Genomic DNA, 18986 nt, shown 5'->3' with positions numbered 1-18986 from the left:
GAGGGGACGAAGCTCAAGTCAATAATAATGCACCGTATTTCCGGTTACAAATTTCAAACTAAAAGCCAATTTTATTTAATTGAATTGAGACAGTTTTGAAGAGACTCGTCTTTTATAAGGGTTTATAATAATTGTCCTTAAATACATACTCAGTATAATAAAATGTATTGTGTTACCCCTATTTTCTATCATCTTACTTCCTGAATATATATTCGTACTGACTTTTTACAATGTTAGCATATATAAGTATTGTATTTACATATCATTTTTTTTGTATTTAAACAATACAAGATAATATATATATATATATACATAAATTGAATATGAATATATGAATTGAATTACTTTTGTGCTTGCATCATATATAAGTCATAAATGCTGCCGTATGTGTTATATGAATCGAGATTGTATTATTATTATATTTTCATTATATTATTGCTCATACTACAAAGTTCTATTAACAAATCGTGATAGTTTTCTTTTTATGCCAAGTTGGTATTTTGGCACCAATGCTCTGTCTTGACTTTATTCTGAAGATCGAACACTCGATATCCTGCTCATGATTGATGACAGTGTACCTTGACACAAAACATGAGACTTCCTTCCTTGTTTCTACTCGGTCATCGTTTGATTTCCCTGAATGGACAGAACAGCTCAACAGCGACCCTGTCAGGCCACTTTCACTTCTGACACAGTCCATCTGAACGCTCTATATCTATGATGGACAACATTTAGTTGTATAAAGTCATATATTATCATTATTGGGGCGGTGTATGGCACCTTACATGGCTGTTGTTATGATCCTTTCCTGATAAACAAATTGATGTCTCGTTTAATTTGAATATTAATTGAACTGTGGTGTGGTAAAGATATTTATGTCTATTTGTAAAAATTATGTTTTATATTCGGGTACAAGATACCATCTCTAGCATGCTTCTAAAGTCATGGTTTTTAATGTAGTACGTTTGACTCTATGTGCAGCTAATCACATCATCATAGGTTTATAAACTGTGTACAGGATTACTGTGCACGCATGTCTGGGTAAAGCCTGACATCTAGTGGCTGAGAGATGTATGTGATGGGACGTGGAGAACATTTAAAGGCACAAATGAGGAACTCCTATGTTGTTGTTGTTTTCTATTGGATGTTGTGAAATGTTAAAAAGTCAAAGTCCTCTGTGTGACTTTAGGTTTCCTTGTGGCCATATAGTACTGGACACTGAAAAGCCAAGCTGTGTGTTTGATTTTGGTGCATCCCAGACTTAGCCCTGACTGGTGGAGGGTCTGTCTCACAAGATGTAATGTCCAACTTTCAGTTGTCTTTTTTAAATAAACTAGTCACTTAATAACAATATGAAAATTTGTCAAGATTTTTTTTTCTAAGATGTATTAAATGATGTGTGGCTTTGCTCAAAGCTTTAGAGCTTACAGTAAACAAGGAATGACTTCAATGTGCACCTTTCTATCCATGTATCTATTTATCCCTCCATCCATGTATATATTTATCCATGTATCTATCTATTTATCTATCTATTTATCTATCTATTTATCTATCTATCTATCTATCTATCTATCTATCTATCTATCTATCTATCTATCAATCTATCTATCTATCTATTTATCTATCTATCTATCTATCTATCTATCTATCTATCTATCTATCTATCTATCCAACTATTTATAGTGACAGCTAACCACAATGAAGTCCCACCTTTCGGACACAGACTTGTGGTGAAGGAGCAGTGGCACACAGCAGCTGTCATTTTGTTTTCTGATATATGAGAAAACCCATCATCAACTCTGTATTTTGTAATAAACAAATAATAGTTCAAATGTTCAATATCAATAAAATGTGGACAGATAGGTGACCAGTGTTCTGTAGCACTTGGGTTTGTTGGTTGCCTAACACACCTCTGAAATAGCCAACATGCAATGTATGAAAAATATAAACAGCATAAAGTAAATCATTCAAACTTATATATAAACCACACACATGAACAGTAATAAAGCATACTGAGTTTCATTTGATGAAAAATACAATCAAATCTTCACTGCAGATAAACCAGGTAGGATGAGCACAACGTTTTCTAACTTCACTTCCGCACCATAGACTTTTTTATAAAAAAGCTCAAGCACACAAACAATAAAAAGTGGCAGTTTGTTGTAGAACTGTTTGAGGAAGACCCACTAATGACAAGGAGTAATTCTGAAGTCGCTCCAGAGCAAACAGCCCATAATAAACAGTCAGGTTTAGAACCGGAAGTCCACTAGTAGTTTATCCTTTAATGTACATTAGATCTCCTGGTAACGTGATGTGATTATGTGACCTTCTGTGTGATGAGACCTGCCCTTCATCTCTCACATTTTGACAGCTCCTCTCTCCTCCTCCTCCTCCTCCTCCTCTTGTTTTGTTTCTACTACACAGCCTCCTGTTTCCCACAATGCTCAGCGGACATCACCACCAAGATGGCCGACGCTATGGAGGAATATGAGAAAGAAGCTGGCTGCGTCCCCATTCTCCATCCCGAGGTACGCTGTGTTGACTCCTCGCCGCCACGCGCACACACGGACACACACCAAACGCGTCTCGCCCGGTCCGTGTGTGGCGGGTTTTTGTCGTGCGTTGTGTTTTTCTCGGTAAACTGCGATGCCCCCTGCAGAAGAACCACCGGTGGGGGGGTGGCAGGCAGGCAGGCAGGCAGGCAAGCAGGCAGCTAGCTAACGATGCTAAAGGTGCTAACGCTAGCCCCCCTGCTGCTGCATAGCAAGCAGACGCCAGGCAGATGTGTTCGCGTTAATGTCCCCGCTAAGCTCGGTGGTCTTCGCCGCCGTGGTGACACCGTGTACGACATGGCAGTGCGTGTGTAGCGGGGAGAGGGCACAGTTAACGCTTAATCCTTGCAGTCATCCGATGTTAGCTTTATAGCTCAACTGCCAGTGCAGGCAGGCTTAGCTGCGCTGATGTCCACTGGTGTCAAATATGTAAGCGTACATTAAGCTGCCGCGGTGGTGCGGTCTGTTCCGTTTAGATCATGCTAGCAGACAGGGATGTTGGTTAAAGTCTTATTTTCACTGTCATGTCAACCCCATTGGTTTCTTATCATGAATCCCCCACCCCCTCCCCTGCAGGTCCACTCGGCTGGGATTGCTAGCAACGTTATCTGTCAATTTGTCATGTAGCATCTGTTGTTTCTACATCGCTCATCTATTTGGTAATGGTCGCTTTAAACGTACCGTGAACCCCACGCTTTAACAGGTATATATGCTTAAGTAGCCACAAAGGCTAACATCTGCCATGTTAGCCTCATAATAGGTTAGGAAGTAATTAGAATTGCAGCTAAATAAGGTTCATTTCAACAAAGGTAGCTTCAGACATAAGCTAACCTGACAGGAGTGCTCCTCTCTATTTCAGGCCAAGTCATCAATTTGTATTATTTTCATATATTCCCTTTATACTGTAGTATCTTGCATCAAAATTTGTAGGCCTTAACTTAATATCCTGGTTGTTATTATCATTGCCTGCCGTGTGATTTAAACATCAAGAAGAGCTGAGTTTAATACGGTTTGTTCTATTGACAGCTGACTTGCTGTTTTACCACCAGTCCTGTCTTGATGGTTGGTTTGTAGCCAGATGGTCAAATCAGCTAATTTACCTTCAGCGTCGGCCTGTAATTGTCAATAATGGCCGTGAAGGGGTGCAGTTCAGATGATTCCTTTCTATCAGTCCCCAAGATGCAGGCAGATGCGTACATGTACCCTGAACGTTCAGATAGTTGTTTATCATCTGGGCTTATGGCTGTTACAAGACGAGACAAGACCCATGCTGCTTAACATGATAGGTCCAAGACTATTAAGCCCAATTCATTCTTCTGCGTCGAAGCTACGCTGTAGCCTACGTGGAGTTGTGCACCCTACGCAGAGCCCTACACTGCACCCTGATGTGCACCTCCCCAAAAATGTCACGATGCCACTAGCGTTTCTGTGGTGGAAGTGCAGAGCTACTCACACACCCCCAAGGACTACTATGAATTCTCAGCCCCTTACGTAGGCTATGTGTGGATTTACAGCGTAGCTTCGATATAGAAGCATCAATCAGCCTTTACTCGTATCGCAACCTCAATAGTATCAGTCACTAACTCACTCACACTTTTGCCATCAGGACTCAGGTGCACGTCAACAAGGTGCAACAGGGCCCACTTTGGCGAAAGCCTAGTACCTGTAGCCATAGTGTCACGAAATATAGCCTCTTTTCCACTGGTCAAAAAACCCAGTAACACCTGCTAACGTGGCTTGCGTCTGCAATGGGAATGGATACAATCGACATTCACTGTGGGGTCAAATGACTCTGCAGTATACACAGGTTTTTATCTGCTTAAACTCTGATCGCCAGTGATGGAAACATGACACCTGTATGAACATGCTAATTTCATCTTAATTTTGGTAGTCATGTTGCTGATGCTTTTCTCTCCATATCATGCAAATTGTAACTGGCAAATCACCGAGGTGAGCTTCTCAGCTTTCGGCACGTTGGTGATGTCGAACATGACTCACCAGGGATGAAAACATAAAGACAAACTCCTACTTGCAATGGAAAAGGAGGCATTACCCTCTTTTTCTCAAGTTTATCCACATAAAAACACAAACTTTGGTGTAAAAGAGGTATTCTTGCCATCTTGCCACTAACCCAGCACTTTACTGTCTGTCAATGTTTCATGTTGATGAGATGTTCTTGATGGTTACTGTTGCTATTATTATTGTATAAGTGTACTGTTTGCTCGGCGTTGCTCTGTTGTTTGTTTCATAGGACATTGTTTGTAGGGGTGAATGTGCACTGTTGATAAAACAGAATTTCCCCAATTCGGGACAATAACTAACTAACAAGTTCCACACCACAAAATGTTTAATTCAAACATTTAAAGTGTCCTGTTCACACATTGTGCCAAGATGAAACTGCGGTTGTTGCCTCATCATGATCTGTCATATTGCCACTAATATATTTGCTTCCATTTCAGTACTTGCTCCGTGTTCATAAATAATCCTATAATGGGGGAAAATGTGGTCAAATTAACCATAACAGCTGCATTTGTGTAAACAGGCACCATATGCTAATCCTGTCCTCTTGTCAGTTTGGTTTTGATTTTCACAAAAGAAAAGAAGAGCAGACAAAGGAAGACAGTAATTTGGAATGTAATCCTCCAGCTCATTATTCACCAAGGCTCTTGATTATGAGCAGAGATTAAGCCTCATTCTTTTTGGAGATTTTGAGACAATTATCTCACTTAGATGCTGCAGTGAAACCTGGACTATCACTTTCAGTCTGAAACGGTTGAGTTGCATTCACACCAATCTTGACAGTTGATCTGAGTCGGTCATCCTATGTCATCTCTCAGATGTGGTGTAATGCATGTTGGAGTTTTCTTGGCTTTGTTTAATGATGATTTAAATGATTATAAACACACATATCTCATTGAGAGCTGAAACATACATGTAGTAATTTGGTATTAAAATATTCAGTAATTTTACTGTATGGTAATGGAATGTGACAGTGCTAACCGCTGTCATATGCACAGATTCTGTTTGAAACCGTTGTGTACTTATTTCAAGGTATTCTGAAAACTACAAATACACACATGGAAGTCATGAAAGTAATGCTAGATAACAACTTCCTATATGAAAAAAAAAAGAAGCAAATCCTTAAATGATTCTATTACACACTGTAATTTGAGGAAATACATGTAAGAATACTGCGCCATCCCCCCAATCACTACTGCGCATACCCTGCCTCCAAATGCGCAAGATGGCTTTGCTTATATCCGGTGTCGACATGATGTCCATCTTTATATACAGTCTATGGTTTGACCTGATGGTGACGTTTGAGAGACATCAAACCGACTTAAGTCTTGTCAGTCAGGATTCAGTATTGGAGGCTGAGCCAGTGCCTGGAAAAATACAGTAAGAGAACCTGTCATCTGAAGTTTAATACACACACAAGCACCAGCAGCAGAGTAATGGTGATTTATTTTTCAAAAACGGTAAAAAAAAATACCTCTGATGGTACAGCATGTTGAATATTAGTTTTATTATTATGAATTTGAGTTTTATTATCTATTTGACCCCTGTTGTCCAGTCGCCTCAGTAATTACTGCAATAAATACACAATTGCATGAGAGAAACAGACATTTTTTATTTTTGGCACTTAAAGGAAATAAACACAAGAACTCCACCTGTGCTCGTGCTTTCTCCAAAGCTTATTTCCTTTTCTCCAAACTGTCTTCCATTCATTGAGAGGTGCCACATCCTCCAGCGTCTTTAAATCATTGTGTAGAAGCTTTGACAATATGACCTTTTGGATGCACATATACCTGTCATGTTGAGGGATTTGTCTGATGGGCATATCTTCTTCATAAATGTAGTTTATTTTCTGTTTGTGCCCGCACAGGCTTGGCTTTAAGTTGCTCCTCCTTTCAACATGATGCTGCCTGTTATCTGTGTCATGTCGGAAACTGAAGTGAGAGCAGAGTGAAGCTGAATGCACAAAGCACCTGAATTAGAGCATCTGAACTTGAATTTCAGAGGCCATGCACTTCTTTTTTTATTGGAATGAGTTAAAAAATGTTGAATACAAACTTTTCCTCATTTTGAGGAACCTAAGATATAACGTCCTTGGCTTCCAATCTTATTTGAAATTGCATCAGTTTTCTTGCACAAAAGGAACAAATAGGTCTGGGACATGGTCAGGCACTTGATTTCATTCTTGGTTGTGGTGCAAAGTGGAAAACGCACGTTCTGTTTGCGTGGAGCATTCTCATTATGTCTTTTACAAACAAAGTGCTCCCCCCCTGCTTCCTCCAGATCTGTGGATGTAAACTGTGCTTCGAATATTGAATTAGTCCCTCGGAATGGATCTAATTTCTGCCTGAATCTGATTGTGAGCTTTGGGCACAGCCAGCATGAGGAGGAACACAGTAGCAATGCAGTTTACATTGCTGTTGCACTTAGGAAACGGTTATAGTTAGTGTTTGCTGTGAATTCTCCAGACGGAAATCTACATAAATGTGGGTCTCAACTAGGGATGTCTGGATTAACCGAATTTACCATAACCGCTGTTTCATAATGTCACCGTAAGAATTGTAAAAAACACGATATTTAACTATGGTGTCCTGCCTCTCGCCAGTCACGTAATTTTTGCGATTTGTGTGTGCGAGCCACTGAAATGTCAGTTGAGAAGAGGGAACCAACTAAACATCCTTATTTCCATCAACGCTGGACAAAAAACGCTGTCGGAGCAGTTCACAATAAAAGGAGAAATCCCTGTTTACTTTTTGTTTTCTGACCAGCACCGAAAGAGTGGCTGACACCCCCAGCTCGCTCTCTTCCTATTAACCATTATAAATGTAGCCGAGAGTTTAATTCACACAAAGTCACTGACCAACCTTCCACAATAAGGCAACTAAATAAAAGAGCTTACATAAATTACTTTTAAATAGCCGTTACACTATTAACAAAAAACTGGATATAGTTGATGATAATAATACATTTTTTAGTCCATTACCTATATTATTAGTTATATATTGGTTGTCCTGTCTCTTTCCTTCTATAGTATCGATAATAGTTAAAACCATGAAACAGTGATTTCCTCTGACAATAATCGTGGCACCAAAATTTCATATCGTGACATCCCTAGTCTCAAACTAATAATTGGTAATGCTTATTGTCCTGTTGCTCCGAATAATTCTGCTGTAGTAAATGGTGCAGTTAAAAATGCATTTTCAGAGGTCCTGCTGTCCACCATTTTTAGCTCAAGGCACATGACCTCCCACTCCCCAAGGAGAAGTCGCCATATGTCCCACTGACCAGCTCCATCGACAAAAGCCAGGCCGGTTGCCTCTCTGAACAGAGGATCCAATCTAAAATCAATGGGTAGCACAAAATGCCGAATATGTTTAATTGATAGTATCGTTACTGCCCTCTCTACAGTTGTATGGGTTTCCAGTCATAATTAAGAGGTGAGAAAGTGCACAAACTGCAATTATCACTGCAGTTACAAATGCCATCATTCCCATTTTTTAAGATGGCAGGAGGGAATGAAGAGAGGGAACAGGCCAGTGCGATTGGCAGGGGGGGTCAGAGGTTATCTCCACGGAGGGCTAAGATGGAGAAAGTTACTTAACATCTGGTGTCTGAGGGTTTAGAGTCCTCTTACCCCTGTCCCTCGACTGACAGGAAATCACTTTCCCTGCTGAACGGCGGGATCACGTTCCCTCAGTTTAAAGTCCTAGTGGAGGAAGAGTCCTGGAGTTCCACTTTTTCTATTTGCCGGCCTGTAGGAAGGAATAACGCTCGGCTCAGTCACGATCGTAACCGAGTGACTCTCACCCGCCCACCTTTTCTCTGGCAGTTAAACTCGTCTGAATAGCACACTGGGCCGTTGAAACAAGTCGTATGGATTTGTAAAATGACCAAATCTTGGCAGTGCAAAGTACAAACGCCTCCTACCAGCTTTGACACGTTTAAAATACAGGAATAGAAATACAAGCTGGTCACCTTCATCTTAGCCGCACTCTCCTCCTCCATCCTCCTCCTCCTCAGTCTACTGTACTCTCAAAAATACAATCCCCTCCACTGCTGTTCGTGACATTAAATGTTGGTCATGCTTGTGGTGGCCACACAGAAACCTGATTTCAGTTTTAGTACATGGCTTCCATAATTAACGTAATTTCTTGCGGAAATTAAGTGAATAAGACACTGCCATGTAAACCGCATTCTGAAAAGCCATTTTTACACTGAACATAATCAAAACTTTTATTCGCACAAAATTTACACTTTTAGCCTACAACTGGAGCTAATTTACATCAGCTCTGCACGAAACCGAAGGAATCTTTGGTTGAAATACTCTGCATGTCAGTGTCTGTACAAGGAGGATCTGCGGAGTCCAGTGCATGTCTGAAAGCAGCTAGTGTGACAGTGGAGGAACCAGGAAATGGAATTCAACCATCATTCATTCCTATATTTGCATGTTTGCCTTTCCTACTTTAACATGCCACAATGGCAATGTAAGAAGGCTTGCTGTTTTTGTTTTTTACTACAATGTATCTCATAGTTAGATTTTCAGAGAATAATCACAATGTTAATTGTTATTGGGTTGATGGACATTATCTATACATTTCTCAGCCAGAGTGGGAGTTTAAAACACAGCCTGTTTGTGTTAGATTTTCCCAATGCACCTTCTCCATCTTGTTTCCCCACCACCATTCCCCATGATGTCAGAGATGCTGGCTCAGCACATCCCCCGGGCGCTGTAGGGAGGCCCAAGCTAAACTCGGATGCAGGATGGTACAGCTTGAAATCTCTGTGGCCCTGAGCTCTCACTTCAGGCTGCCCGGCAACTCTGCACAAGCCTGCCATGTCCTCTGCCCCCCCACCCCAGAGGCTGCCTCTGTATTCCTCATCGTCGCATAAATGAAAGTAGCAGCACAGCCAAAAAGGCTCAAAGGGCCTGCCTGAAAATAAACACAAACATTGGGCTTGAGTCGAGGTTGATGGTCGCCGAGATCCCAGTTTTGACACGAACTCTACAGAAATTGTTATTTCAATTTCTGGGTGGTTTTAGTTTGTAGAAATAAAGTACAGGTTACATGTTTAATTGTAAATGGACTGTATTTGTATCGAGCTTATCTCATCTTGATGACCATTCAAAGCTCTTTACAGTACAGCTTTGCTATTCACGTGCACATTCATACTGTGCATCTACGTGCAGCACTTTCTCTATCACACGTCACTCACACACAGCCCTCAGGGGAAGTTTAGGGTTCGGCATCTTGCCCAAGGATAGTGGACGACCCGCCCTACCTCCTGAGCCACAGCTCCCTTTCACAAAATCAGATTTCAGAAGCCAGTGTGAGGGCTCTGTGTTTACCAGATGCAGCGCTAGTTTCTGAGTAATGGAGGCTAGTTGTGGTTTCTGTGGTGTTACTATGGAGGCTAATTGAATGTGAGTAGCACAGTTGCCACATCTGTGTGACAGATTAGATCTTCAGCAGGAGCAGCAGGATTCGACAAGCCTATCTTTATGTCTTTCCTGTTGCCTTATCAGCTATTAATATGAACATGTAATTGTCCTGCAGCAAGGCGCTGTGTGTCTGCATCACCCGAGCCTCTCTCCTGTTCAGAGGCTAAAAACGTGTTTCTGCCATGTTGCCCTTAGAAGCCTGTCCCTCGTGTTCTTTTTTTAAATGTATTTATTTTTAATAAATTTTGCCAACCGAAATCTTGATATCCTCATAAGCATTGGAGCACCCTTGTTTATTAATTTCTATATTTGTCCCTAGATTAATCAGATATAGTCATAGCCAGGAACCCTGGAGGATTAGGTCTGGACTATCTCTAGAGGCTTCTTTTTAAACATGAACAACGCAGCAGGAGATTCTCTGCACTTCACAACAGCAACATATCTGGTGGATTTGGGTGAGGGGTGGTGCACCAGGCAGAGGCTGGATGTAAGGTATTAATTCCGCTGCAGAGATCACGTGTTTTTGTTTACAGCACATTGACACCGGCATCGGCTCTTATCGCCACAAACTCTCTTGGCATCTTTTTTGGTGTCCTCCAAATGGATGGCACCGCTTTTTCATCCTGAGATGTTTGTTTTTTAATGTTTATTTTTCCGCCTGTCGTGTGTTAGAAACGTCATCAACACAACCGGGGGATGTCCTGCTGTGTTCTCACATCGGCTTCTCCTGACTTTTGTGCAGGCTTTATGCGAGGGGGCCAGGCGGAGAAGGTTCACAGAAACTCTGGAGGCTCTCACTCGGACAATTGCGTTCTGGATGATCTCCTGAGTTCAGTCCATGTCTGAAAGTTCGCTATAATAACACAAAAGATCCCTATTGTTGTGTTTTGTGTTGTTGATTCATTCTAGAGCTGTGCACATGTGCTATTGCTCTTTCTCTCAGTAAAACATTAACAGACCAGCCTCTCATAGTCGTGGGCATCGGGAAAAATCCTGACAGATCGGTGGCTCAGTGAACCGTCAAAAAATCCATAGAGTTCTACAGACCAGCAGGACACCCAGAGCAGTTACAGCTACATATATATTCTAATTCTGTGGGAAACACTGTGCCAATTTATTGCCTCATGTAATTGAGTAATTGTTTTGTTAAAAATGTCATTCACAATCACTCAGGTCATGGGGATGTCTCGAATTAGGTTACTTTGTGTGACTAACAGTCTAAAACCTCAGGATATTCTATTTGCTGTCATGTGTTGCAAGGAAAAGCAGGAAACGCTCACTTCTGATAAACTTGTAGTGGAGATTTTTTGTCAAATTTGCTTGAAAAGGGACTAAAATAATCGATTATGAAAAAATATTGCAGGCCTTTTCTGAATCCTTCCTCTCTCTGTCTTTTCAGGAAATCAAACCCCAGAGTCATTACAACCACGGCTACAGCGAGACTGTCAGCCGTAAAAACCATGTGGACGACTACAGCACCTGGGACATTGTCAAAGCCACACAGTGAGTGGATAATATGTACATGTGTGTTGTCAGAATTCATACTGTTCTGTCACAGGGAGGTGGACATTGTTTACGACTTCCAAGTTATTGGCCTAATTAAAGCAGTAGCATCTCCGGAGTCAACATGTTTACTCATTTACAAAAGCTACCAAGCTACATTCATTTTAAATCCGGAACCACCACTTTGTTTTCTACTGTGGTTTTCGGATTCAGTCTGTGCTAAAGAAAGAAGTCACAGGCTGGTGAGAGAATTCCTGGGTGTGAAGAAAAGAAATGTGTAAATGTGTTCCTGATAAGACAATGAAAGCTTTGTCTGACTTGTTTTGATTTGAGGTTTGGGATATCCCCTTTTTAAGACAACCACTGCCAAGCTATGACACAGATAGTCTGTGTTTGTGTGTGTGCTCCTATGCATGTGTGCATTTTGTCAGTGTGTCTTATGTTCTATTTGCTTCACCCTGTACTTATTTGTGTATGCACACATATTTGTCTGTGAGGAGACCTTAATCCCACCCCACTCCTCTTCCTCAGGTACGGCATCTTCGAGCGGTGCAGGGAGTTGGTGGAGGCGAGCTTCGACGTTCGGCAGCCAGACAAAGAAAATGTTACCCTCCTCCACTGGGCCGCCATCAACAACAGGATAGACTTGGTCAAGTGAGTCAGCGCGATAGTGTAGGATGTTGACGTTGGTTGTAGCTTTGAGGTTCGAGATTTTCAGGTTGTGCTTGGAGGGTTGTGAGTCTGAACTCCAGGACTGGCTAAAAATATGTGGTTATACTGGTCAGTTCTCAGGTGTGAGTTATAAAAGTGAAACTAAAAATTCAGTATTGGTAAGGCTGTAATCTAGAATGTCCTGTATGAATCCACCAAGCTTTCTCTCCTAGCAGTTAGTTTCACCAGATCTCTCTGTGTGTAACATCCGTCTAGTATTTCATTTCCTTGTTGGAAAAAATGCCAACAGTTTATTAAAGTCTGCACCAGTTTCACAGCTCACACCCAGATTAGATTCATAAAAAGTGTTCACAATCTTGTGTAGATGTAAAATACAATTAAACCTGATAATTGTGTTCCTGTGTGTAGATACTACATATCAAAGGGAGCCGTAGTTGACCAGCTGGGAGGAGACCTGAACTCCACACCTCTGCACTGGGCCACCAGGTAACAGAAACTCACAACAGATAACACGTCTGCCATGTGATCGACACATTTCCCCCACAGCGTGTTCACCTTTTTTGACCTGAGAACATGCACTTTTCTCTATCATTTTTGTTCAGACTATTGTAATTGAAATGCTTCTTTTGATTCATATATATTCCTTGCGATGGTCCAAGGTTATAACAGAAAGCAACTGAATCTAAAGCTGCTTTCCGATATGCACTGAATCCTGCACATTTTCCTGTAATTTTCCAGTAAGAACGCAGATGTCCGACTAAGTCGCTCTGGAATTTATTCCTAAACGTTTCCTGCCAGCCCTCTTGTAAAAATTCTGGAACATGTCCAAGTGAGAATACAGCAGGACAATTCACACCAACAAGTGGGCGTGTTGAGGACGTTTCTAACCCATGAAGGAGGTGCAAATACTTCAGGGTGAAACACAAGATATCAACTTGGAAAGACAATGAGATTTGATTTCCTGTTTGCTCTACCCAGACGACACCACCCACCTGAATATTTTGGAAATTTTCTGGAGTTTGTTGGAAAACAGCGTAAGAGAGATCTACTTTAGCTTCTCTCGTCCAGTTGATAGTCAATTGTAGGCTTATTTTAGCATTGACGCAATCAAGCAGTGCAAAGTTAACTGTTTACACTCATCAGCGCTGTTGTTTTACATGTAGATCCTCTATCTTATCTTGATAGTCTGAAGGCTTTTTTATTTCCTCCTTCCTTTTTGTAACGATCACTCAGTTGTGCTGTAAACTGAGGTGAAGGGACTGGTTGCAAGTGATCCACAGTCGCCTCTGTGACCCCCAGTTAGCAGACATGGGGGGGACATGAAGCTCTCTCCTTCTGAATTATTGATTGGTTTGACAACAGGCATAGGAGTCCTGTGTCGGTCTCCAACCCACCCCCCCACCCCCATCCCCTCCACCTACCAATGACCTTTAAATGCCCCTCATCGACTCTTGTCTATATGCCCTCAGTTATTCACACACATAACCGAGCTAGGTGTGTTGGGTGTTACTGGCTTTGTCTACTCAAGTATACACAGAGCAAATTACGGGTTTTGTGTGATGAAAGAGACACACACACACACACACACACACACACACACACACACACACACACACACACACACACACACACACCACACACACACACACCTTCTTCTTCTCTCTGTCATTTTTCCTATATTGTCCCGTGTGGAGAAGTTTACATTTCAGACATGGTTAGTAATAAAACTACAATTTGAAAGCCTCATATCCTGTATGCGATTTAAAACATGCTACAAATCACAAGGGAGGCATTTCATAATAAGACAGGACAGTTCTCTCATATAATGGAGCAGCATATAATGTGCAGATATAATGGTTTAATAGCAGTAAAGGTTTTATAAGAACTTGATCTTTTGACTGATGAGATTGCCCTGATCACCCAGTCAGCATCTAAGTGGGTAAGCGAGTGTTAATGGCTCTGCCTTTCTCCATTTCAAACCCATTCCCACTGCTGCCAAAACCCAGGTGACTGTCCATATGCACAAATCTCCATATGTATATACAGCTACACATCTGTCCGGAAGAATCCCCCCACAATACACTTTTCTATTAAATATCTTGTTTCTTATTTCTGTTATTTATATTCCCTCAAAGTCTTCACGATATATGAGCCATCTTAGGGAGTGTCTTTATCTCTTTTAAATCATTGTTTGTCTTCTTCCAGACAAGGCCATCTATCCATGGTGGTGCAGCTCATGAAATATGGCGCAGATCCATCTTTGATTGACGGCGAGGGCTGCAGCTGCGTCCACCTGGCCGCCCAGTTCGGTCACACCTCCATCGTAGCCTACCTTATCGCCAAAGGAGCGGTAGGAAACACTCTTTCCAGCAGGCTGAAGCTTTGTCTCTTGTCAGTAGGGGTGTAACGGTACACAAAAATCACGGTTCGGTACGTACCTCTGTTTTGAGGTCATGGTTCGCTATGTTTTCGGTACAGTAGAAACAAGGAACAGAAAACATTAAACAGATTTTTTTATTTCTTTTTATTCAACCCTGGTTAACTATGGCTGTGTCTTTCTTACCTAAGTAATTTTTACAAAGTAAAATAACAAAATAAACACTTTTTTTTCCCTTAAAAAAAAATGTACCTGTCCACATAGTTTGCAGAGAGGGTTTGATGCCCTGCTGGTACTAACAATGTCATCACTCTGTTAATGCCCAATTACAACGAGTCGGTACCGTGCGTACCGAACCAAAAGGCCCGTACCGGAATTTTTCACTTCGAATATATGTACTGTTACACCCCTACTTGTCAAAAAGAAAAAAATAAACGTATGTAATGGTCCTTAACACAACAGCAAGTGTAGTTGTCACTCTACACAGTTTCCTCAAATGTTTTTTCCCTGTTTATCTGTTTTGTTTGGGCTTTGTGAGCCACTTTCTACCGTCGCTCTCCATCAGGGGGAGCCCTACCACCTCTCTTGTATTCCTGTCGCCTCTCACTGGCTCCTCAGCTTTTTCCAGCGTGTAACTGAACCTTCCCTCTCTAACAGGACGTGGATATGATGGATCAGAACGGCATGACTCCTCTGATGTGGGCGGCTTACAGGACACACAGGTGTGCAACACTTACATTTTGAAGTCCACTTAAGCCCATGTACAAGCCGGAGCATGTTTCTGCTGACGGCAGACACACATGGAACATTCTCGTGTGAATGACCAGTAATTCATTAGACAAACTGCTGACACAGGGAAACGAGTCTCAGTCTTGCTGCTCTGCTCTATATGAATAATCCTGACAAGCAATTTTTCTCTGATTTATATATTCAGCAATTAAATATATTACAATAGTGGGTGATTAGCAGGATAAAATGGAGATGATGGAGAAAGGAGAAACGTCTTGAGGTTATGTAAATGAAAATGCATTGAAAGAAAGGACAGTTTTCATATGACATCATTGTCTTTCGAGCACTTGTAAAAATGTTTTTACGTCTGTTATACATCTATTGTTGACCACAGACGTGTATTTGTTTGGTTAGGTGGGTTTCTTTACCCTGAGTGAGATACACCCACTGGAAGAACATGTTAGAACTCGAACAGCAACAATGTTTTACTGAATTCTATTGGCTCACATCTGTCTAAACCAATTAGCGATTAAATGTCCAATTTCACACAGTATCTTAAAATTTATGAAAAATGTGTTGTTACTTTAAAAACTGAAAATGGAAGATTGTTAGAACTAACAATGCTATGACATGTTATAGAAAACAATATACAAGTATTTCTTCATTTTACAATTTTTTTTTGAGTCAAAATATATTTTTGGGTTTTAAATCCTAGCAAATGGCACAGTCATCTCATTAGGTGGATTTCATAACTTGATTGATTTCTGCCTCTATGTGATAGTGTGGATCCCACCCGGCTGCTACTAACCTTCAACGTTTCTGTCAACCTTGGTGACAAATATCACAAGAACACAGCGCTGCACTGGGCAGTGCTGGCCGGCAACACCACTGTCATCAGCCTGCTATTGGATGCCAACGCTAACGTTGATGCACAGAACATCAAGGTAAATGACTTCCTCATGGCTTGGTACTCTGTCCTAGCTGTTTCATGATGGTAATATTTAGTTCCGTGATGGTACATGTGCACAGACTTGTCTTCTGTCCCTTTTCAGGGGGAAACGCCGCTTGATCTTGCCAAGCAAAGGAAGAACGTCTGGATGATCAATCACTTACAGGAAGCGCGGCAGGCAAAAGGCTACGACAGCCCGTCCTACCTGAAGAGGCTGAAGATGGACAAGGTACACACAAACACATACACACATATAAGAGAGTCACTGCTTATCAAGTCTCACTGTCTAAACAAAAAGAAACACACAGTTTTGATGTTCGTGGGGCAACCTTACATTTTCTATCTCAGTTGAAGCGGACATGCTCAGACCAGCTTGTCCAGGTTGAACTTCTTTACAGCCCAAGTGCAACAGCATGCCTGGGGTTGGTTAATGTGTCGGACTTTTAACAGTTTCAGAGAGACAGTCTGACAGGAAGTAGAGGGTTCTTTAAATGACCTGTTGCATTTAACAATGTGACCACCTGGGGAAATTGGAACAAAGCAGGAAGCAAACCATCTAATCTGAGCAGAGAGGGTGGTCATTCACATGCGTCCTGATAATCAACTGGAATACAATGAACTTGGTACCGGAATACGGGATGTTCCGATATTTACTTGGTTTCCTGACAGAGTGGGTGATTTCAAAACATCTGTGGTCAGTTATTTCCTGTCCTGGTAGAAGTTGTGTATTGCTTTCTGTTTGTTACTGTCTGAATGTTTTTATTTTGACTTTGTAGATTTTTTGGGGGGGGAATTTTTGCAACTGAATACGTGTTTTAACTCAGCTTGTGTTGTCTTTCTTCTTTTCTGCTGGGACATAATAAGTTAATGAAGGTACATTTTAGATTTACACAAAAATTGCATTAAAGATAGAAAAATCAATGCCTATTCTTTGACAATGTCACTATAGATTTAGTGGATTGTAGATTATTATATGCACATCCCATTGAAGTCTGTTGTTTGCCTCAGCTTTGGTCCAGATCACTACTGTCAGGCCCAGTGCTTTAGTGAGTAGAGCTTCATAGGCCATAAGTGTGAAATACACCTGCTGCTTCCTTCCTTGCTCTTCATGTCACAGGGCTGTTAAAGACATAATACCCAAACTAGATAAAAGACAAAATAGGTTGCATTTCCCTTGTTGAGGGTCAGGACACCTCATTCTTTAAACACAGGAATTTTGAAATTATCATTGTCAATTATTGCAATAAAGACAATAAATAAATGCGGAAGATTTTAACCATCACGGTTAACTTGCAAATGAAGCTTTAATTACAATCTTTCTAGTACAATGTTCTAGTTTGAATTGTCCTTTTCTGTTTTTCATTTGTTAATTGGAAAATGAAAAATTCAATAAAATATATCTATAAAAAAACGAAAAAATCAGTGTATGAAGTAGTGTAGTAACCCTAAAATAAAAGTGAACTCAAGGCAGGTCTGTACATGTGTGGGACTTAATGATACACCAACACCATCTTTCATTGCCTTGTAGAGGCGGTTGAAGAAGGGCTGTTGCTCGGCTGCGTCCACACCGATGGCACGTTGCACTATAGACGACCCGCAAAGCTAAACCTGCTCTGTACACACGGTCCTTAACGTATAGTTCGTCACTTGTGCCGTTTTTACAAAAATCCCCAATGCTGCTCTAAAATAACTGCAGAAAACCCTCATAGGGTGAAATCTTAAACCTATATGTTAGACAGTTAATGAAGTCCATGTTTTATTGATTTTTGACTTTTACGCCAGTGGATTTGTCTCATGAACCGTGCACATTTAGTCTAATTATTCTAAACAAGGGTTAAGAGTCACCTCTAAGATAATATTTTTACATTTACAAAAGATTTTAAAACCATAAACCGCTACAAAGTGCTACAACATTCTCCTTCCCCCTGGTTCACGTCTCATGTATTTTCCATTTCTGCATTTTCTGTCTTGTTTTCATCTCTCTTTGATTTTTCTTTACTCTCCCAGACTTACATCCGTCTCTTATCAATCTTCATGTAATGCTCTCCACATTGAACTCAATACTTTGCTTCCCCCCCTCCTTTTTATGTCATGTCTCTCTCTACTTGTCTCACTTGTTTTTTTTTATCCGGCCTCCTCCTGCAGGAGTTCAGGCAGAAGGTGATGCTGGGAACGCCCTTCTTGGTCATCTGGCTAGTTGGTTTCATTGCTGACCTGGATATCGACTCGTGGCTGATCAAAGGCCTCATGTACGCCGGTGTCTGGATCTCCGTGCAGTTCCTCTCCAAGTACGTGTCAGTCACATAAACACACTTACACTCACACACACCTCACAGATTTCTGTCTGCTATGTTCTTGCTTCATAATGGGTGGAAGACATAAATATCCATAATTCATTGTTCTTGCTTGATTATACACTGTTTTTGTTTTGTTGCTTGATTTTGTTGGTTAAACTTCTTTCTAAAAATTCTATCAACTATTTTGATGATGACCCACTAATGCAAACATTGCTAGGATTATGTTACATTCAATTTCCTCCAATAGATCCCCTACACCTAAATATTACACTGGGCTTTTAAACCCCTTTACTCCTGCCATCAGGTCCTGCTGTTGCAGTTTGTTGTCACTGCTGTTAACCTTTTGACTACAATAACATACTTTTACCAGAGTGTTCGCTGTATAATTACTGACATTCCCAGTGAAAAGTCCACATGAGGTGTAGAGTGCAGCTGCAGCGTGTCACCAGGT

At 41.1% G+C, this 18986-nt stretch overlaps 1 protein-coding gene across 2 annotated transcripts in view; it reads left to right on the top strand.

Annotated features, from left to right (window-relative positions):
* Nucleotides 1-2421: 2421 nt before the first annotated feature.
* zdhhc17 (zinc finger DHHC-type palmitoyltransferase 17) overlaps nt 2422-18986 on the top strand; it is a 28191-nt gene continuing 11626 nt past the window's right edge. The window contains exons 1-10 of one of the 2 annotated variants that reach the window (XM_035147390.2): nt 2422-2528; nt 11408-11511; nt 12043-12165; nt 12592-12669; nt 14389-14533; nt 15218-15282; nt 16071-16233; nt 16342-16467; nt 17103-17111; nt 18384-18526. In XM_035147390.2, the coding sequence (XP_035003281.1) occupies nt 2466-2528; nt 11408-11511; nt 12043-12165; nt 12592-12669; nt 14389-14533; nt 15218-15282; nt 16071-16233; nt 16342-16467; nt 17103-17111; nt 18384-18526 (1019 nt within the window). In that variant the 5' untranslated portion in view covers nt 2422-2465. The remainder of the gene's footprint in view (nt 2529-11407; nt 11512-12042; nt 12166-12591; nt 12670-14388; nt 14534-15217; nt 15283-16070; nt 16234-16341; nt 16468-17102; nt 17112-18383; nt 18527-18986) is intronic. The other variant, XM_035147391.2, reaches the window with a different exon arrangement.

This window comes from Hippoglossus stenolepis, chromosome 22 (assembly GCF_022539355.2).
Source record: "Hippoglossus stenolepis isolate QCI-W04-F060 chromosome 22, HSTE1.2, whole genome shotgun sequence".
Lineage (NCBI taxonomy): Eukaryota > Metazoa > Chordata > Actinopteri > Pleuronectiformes > Pleuronectidae > Hippoglossus > Hippoglossus stenolepis.
This window is presented reverse-complemented; position numbering and strand designations above follow the sequence as displayed.